General features: G+C 40.7%; 1 protein-coding gene across 1 annotated transcript in view; it reads left to right on the forward strand.

Annotated features, from left to right (window-relative positions):
* Positions 1-409: 409 nt before the first annotated feature.
* LOC138027108 (TNF receptor-associated factor 3-like) overlaps positions 410-4,322 on the forward strand; it is a 4,166-nt gene continuing 253 nt past the window's right edge. Inside the window, exons 1-5 of the mRNA XM_068874612.1 lie at positions 410-648; positions 780-936; positions 1,493-1,651; positions 1,975-2,130; positions 3,065-4,322. The exon at positions 3,065-4,322 is cut by the window's right edge and continues 253 nt beyond it. Coding sequence (XP_068730713.1) covers positions 494-648; positions 780-936; positions 1,493-1,651; positions 1,975-2,130; positions 3,065-4,108 — 1,671 coding nt within the window. The 5' untranslated portion in view covers positions 410-493 and the 3' untranslated portion in view covers positions 4,109-4,322. The remainder of the gene's footprint in view (positions 649-779; positions 937-1,492; positions 1,652-1,974; positions 2,131-3,064) is intronic.

The raw sequence follows: 4,322 nt of genomic DNA on the forward strand, positions 1-4,322 counted from the left end.
CTTTGGCTATCTAGGCGAGAGATCATCTGTACTGAACAGACAGCTATTTACCTAAGCACTTTTCCTAATGCTTTAAATTCTAAAAAGGCTCAAAACCATGAGATAAATATATATTTCTCAATAAACTCGATCGTCGCCTCGTGTCACGCACCGCTATAACTCAGAAATTCAAAATGCTCTGGTTTCCAAACGAAGCACGCTATTGAGCTTTAAAACTGCAAATGGATACAAATTTACCGCCTCTTATGCCTGATGAGGATAAAAGCTTTCGTGGCTCTTTAGTTTTGGATTTTAGAAAATGATGACGTCACGTGAAAACGATCTATTCTTTAGCACGTTCTAAAGATTGATTACGTATGAAGTCATAGAATTTGCTCGATCGTCATAACGAGCACGTAATTTTATAAGTGAACGATATATAGTCCTCAGCACGCAAGACCTTTTGGCGGAAAAAGTGTACAACGAGGCGAATCAAAACCTATACGTAAACTCAATGTGTGTCGATTGCAAAGTTGCCGACAGAACACAATTTGTCGATAGACTTGATGAACGGCTAACATGTCCAATTTGCAAAAATGCTCTTAATGAACCCTGGCAGGCACCGTGCGGTCATCGCTTTTGCAAGAATTGCCTTGATGGACTCTTGAGGTAAGTTTCAGTATTTGCTTTATAATGATTTAATTTCCAAATAATAATCAACGTGGAGATGTCGGTAAATCCGTGCCGAACTGCCGATGATTGTCATCGATCCTTTTAAAGAGTGTTGATCATTTCCGCAGATCGGACATTCTTCGGTGCCCAGTTGATGGGGAAGAATTACAGCGAGACGGGTTCTTTCGAGATAAGTGCTGTGAGAGGGAGGTATTGGGCCTCCCATGTTTTTGTCCATACAAAGAAAAAGGCTGCGAGTGGAGAGGAGAGCTCAGATATCAGAAGGTATTTGTTATTCTCTAGGCAGTATTAACAAAAGGTGAAATACCAAGGAGAGAATCAGGGGAACTGGGAAAGATTAGAAATCTGTAAGAAAATGGGGGTCTTCTACCCCTCCCCAACTTCGAATTCGTGTACTGAGATTCAATCCTAACATCGCTTATGGTCTCGAAATGTCCATTTTTCTTTTACACTAGGCCATGGCTTCAAAAACGCCGAAGTTGCTAAGAAAGAAGCAAACGTTCCTTTTTTTCTCTTTTGTCAACATTTCGCAATTTAAGACTTAACCATATTTTACAGCTGAAACCAACCTTACTCCAGAAGTCCTTACGACAATTCTTACGAAAACGACAAAGCCGGGTAAAAAAGAAAAAATTACATTTCAGTGTATCAATATAACAGATCCCTTTCCCTTATTCTTCCCCCTTTCGGTGTATTGTATTTTCGATCTTTAAAAAGCTGCTAAAATAGGCGATGTTCTGTCCATTCGAAGTAACTTCCCATAAAAGATGATTATTATTATCATTATTTTTATTTTTATTTTTATTATTATGATTATTAGGTCCATGAAACAAGCTGTCAGTATGGTGACGCACAGTGCCAAGCCTGTGGTGAGACGATTCAACGAAAAAACCACCAGGAGCACGCATCTAATGCCTGCATCAACAGGGCAGTGATTTGTTCGCATTGCGGAGGAAATGTGCGTCAAAGCAACATGAAGGTACGGGAACATGGCGTCAAACGTCATGCTTCTAGCGTTGTAATGTCTGTCTGTATGTGGGACTAGTATTATATTATCGAACACTGAGCATCAACTTTTCACCCGCCTCTTTTGTCAGAACCAACTTTTTGCGCAGGTACAAGCACCTGCACCTGCACTCGCGCCAAATACACGCGCTGCTCTGACTACATATTTATAACTGGAAGACTGTGGCACAGTGGGAGGGTATTCTTCAGAGAAGATGACTTTCCGTAAAGCTCGGCTTGGGAAGGGAAACCGTGTCGGTAATATCTAAGTTTGGTCTTCACTTTTCATTTTTTCAGGATCATTTGGAGATTTGCCCAAAGTTTCTCATCAGTTGCATCTTAAACTGTGGCCAAGAGGGTATACCACGTGACATGATGAATGAGCACGTGATCACACATTGTCCCAATGCCGAACATTCGTGTCCTTTCAGTATCCATGGTTGTGAGATCAAAGTACGTTAAATTTTTTTTCTATTTTGCATCACCGTTTTTCATTCGGTCAAAAGCTTTAAATACGATCTGTGCGAGACTTAAGAAGAAAGAAATATCGTCATGAACACAAACACTTCAGTCTTGTTGAAGTTAGTCGACTGTCCTATCCACGGCAGCTATAAAGCACAGGTCATACCGGGTCACTGTCACAGGTCACTGTTTTACCAATAAAGAAAGAATCCTAAACATCCATTACACCTACCTAACCTTGGGCCTAATTAGGCCTAAACAAACGTTTTCAGGCCTAATGTTAGCATTGGTAAACTGGTTACAGCTGTTTCTGTATTAGTAAAACCATGACCTGTGACTTGTGACCTGTAACCTGTGATTTGTTCCTGTCCTCCTACCCGGTAGTTAGTTAGTGCACCTCTCTCCGCGCAGGTGTATCAATGGGTATCGGCGAATTTAATGCCAGGGATAGCCCTGCGATGGACTAGCATCCCATCCAGGGGGGAGTAGAAATACTCCTAGTCACTTTATGCTATGAAAACCGGGGATAAGCTCCGGCGTATTGGGCCACTTCGCTCATATCCTACGAGCAGAGTCTCCTTCCATCTTCCTGGTCGCGAAGGAGACTCTGCTCACAGGGTACTTCGCTCGTAAAAAGACTTAACTTTTTTTACCTCCTACATACACATAAAAGCAAATTAGTTATATAAGTTGATCACTTTACCCAGTTGAAAGGAAGCCAGAATGTAGACTAGCAAGTTTTGGGCTGAAAGTAAAGCTTTAATGGCTACTGCCTCACTTACGCTCAGTTTGATTCGTATTTGATGAGGTCCAGAGAGCACTAATTGGACATAACGGTTATCCTCTCTATCTTCAATCTATGAGGATTTTCCAACCTTATCATCAACTAAAATGGAATGTTAATTTTCAAATTATTCATTTTTAGGGTACGAGTGAATGCCTTGAGCTTCATGTCAAAGATTCTGTTGAGTACCATCTTAAATTGTTGAGCGATTCAAGCCATGAATTCATCAGAAAAGACAAGGAAATGCAAGAGAAGATCTCCCGTCTGGAACGTGAGAAAAATGCTTTGGAGCAGCAGCTTCAAAATCAAACCGAAGAACTTGTAGCTGCAAGGATAAATATACAAACACAACAGACTAAAATAACTTTGATAGAAAAATCAACAAGTGAACAGCAAAGAGATATGGAGAAGCTGCATCGACAATTGGAAGGTGCACGGCACGGAGCCAGCGGAGATGTACTGTCTTCGCAAATGGAGGAGATAATGAAAATTGTGAGGGAACATGACACTCGGGTAAATAAAATGCAAACCGAGCTTGGGGTTCTAAAAGGGAAAAGGTCAACGCCGATGGATTTTGTTCAAACGCCGAACGCGGCATCATCTCATCAGGCTTGTGAGCGGCGTTTTGAAAGAAATGAACATCAACTAGCACTGCACGATATTCAACTTTCTGAACAAGATCTTCGCACACAGATGCTGGAAGCCACGTCATATGATGGTGTTTACCTGTGGAAGATTGATCAATACAGTCGAAGGTACCAAGATGCTGTCTCTGGAAAGACTATATCGATTTATAGTCCCCCGTTCTACGTTGGACGGTTTGGCTACAAAGTGTGTGCCCGTCTTTACCTCAATGGTGATGGGATGGGCAAAGGAACGCATCTCTCCGTGTTTTTCGTTATCATGCGGGGTGAATATGACGCATTATTACCTTGGCCGTTTTCTCAAAAAGTTCATTTCCGTCTTCTTGATCAAGACAGACTTAATGACGCTTTTGATGCATTTCGGCCAGATACACGAAGCTCAAGTTTCAAAAGGCCGACATCTGATATGAACATAGCATCCGGTTGTCCGTCATTTATTTCTCAAGCAGAGCTCCGTCAGGGTGGATACATACGAAACGATACCATGTTTATTAAAATTACGATAGATACCCACGGTCTCCAAGGGGAGGCATGGAGGTAAACAATTATCTGGCCAAAATTATGTATTCTAACATAGACCAAAGAGGGTTTTCTATTAAGATTGTATTATTTATTTATATATTAATTATTTTATTTGTATTTCACAAAAAAGGCGAAGTTCAATAAGACGTTTTAAAATCTAGATTGTAATGTATTGTGACCTTACATAGACTAAAGAGGGTTTTCTATTAAGATTGTATTATTTATTTACATAT

Source organism: Montipora capricornis, chromosome 12 (assembly GCF_036669925.1).
Source record: "Montipora capricornis isolate CH-2021 chromosome 12, ASM3666992v2, whole genome shotgun sequence".
Taxonomy (NCBI): domain Eukaryota; kingdom Metazoa; phylum Cnidaria; class Anthozoa; order Scleractinia; family Acroporidae; genus Montipora; species Montipora capricornis.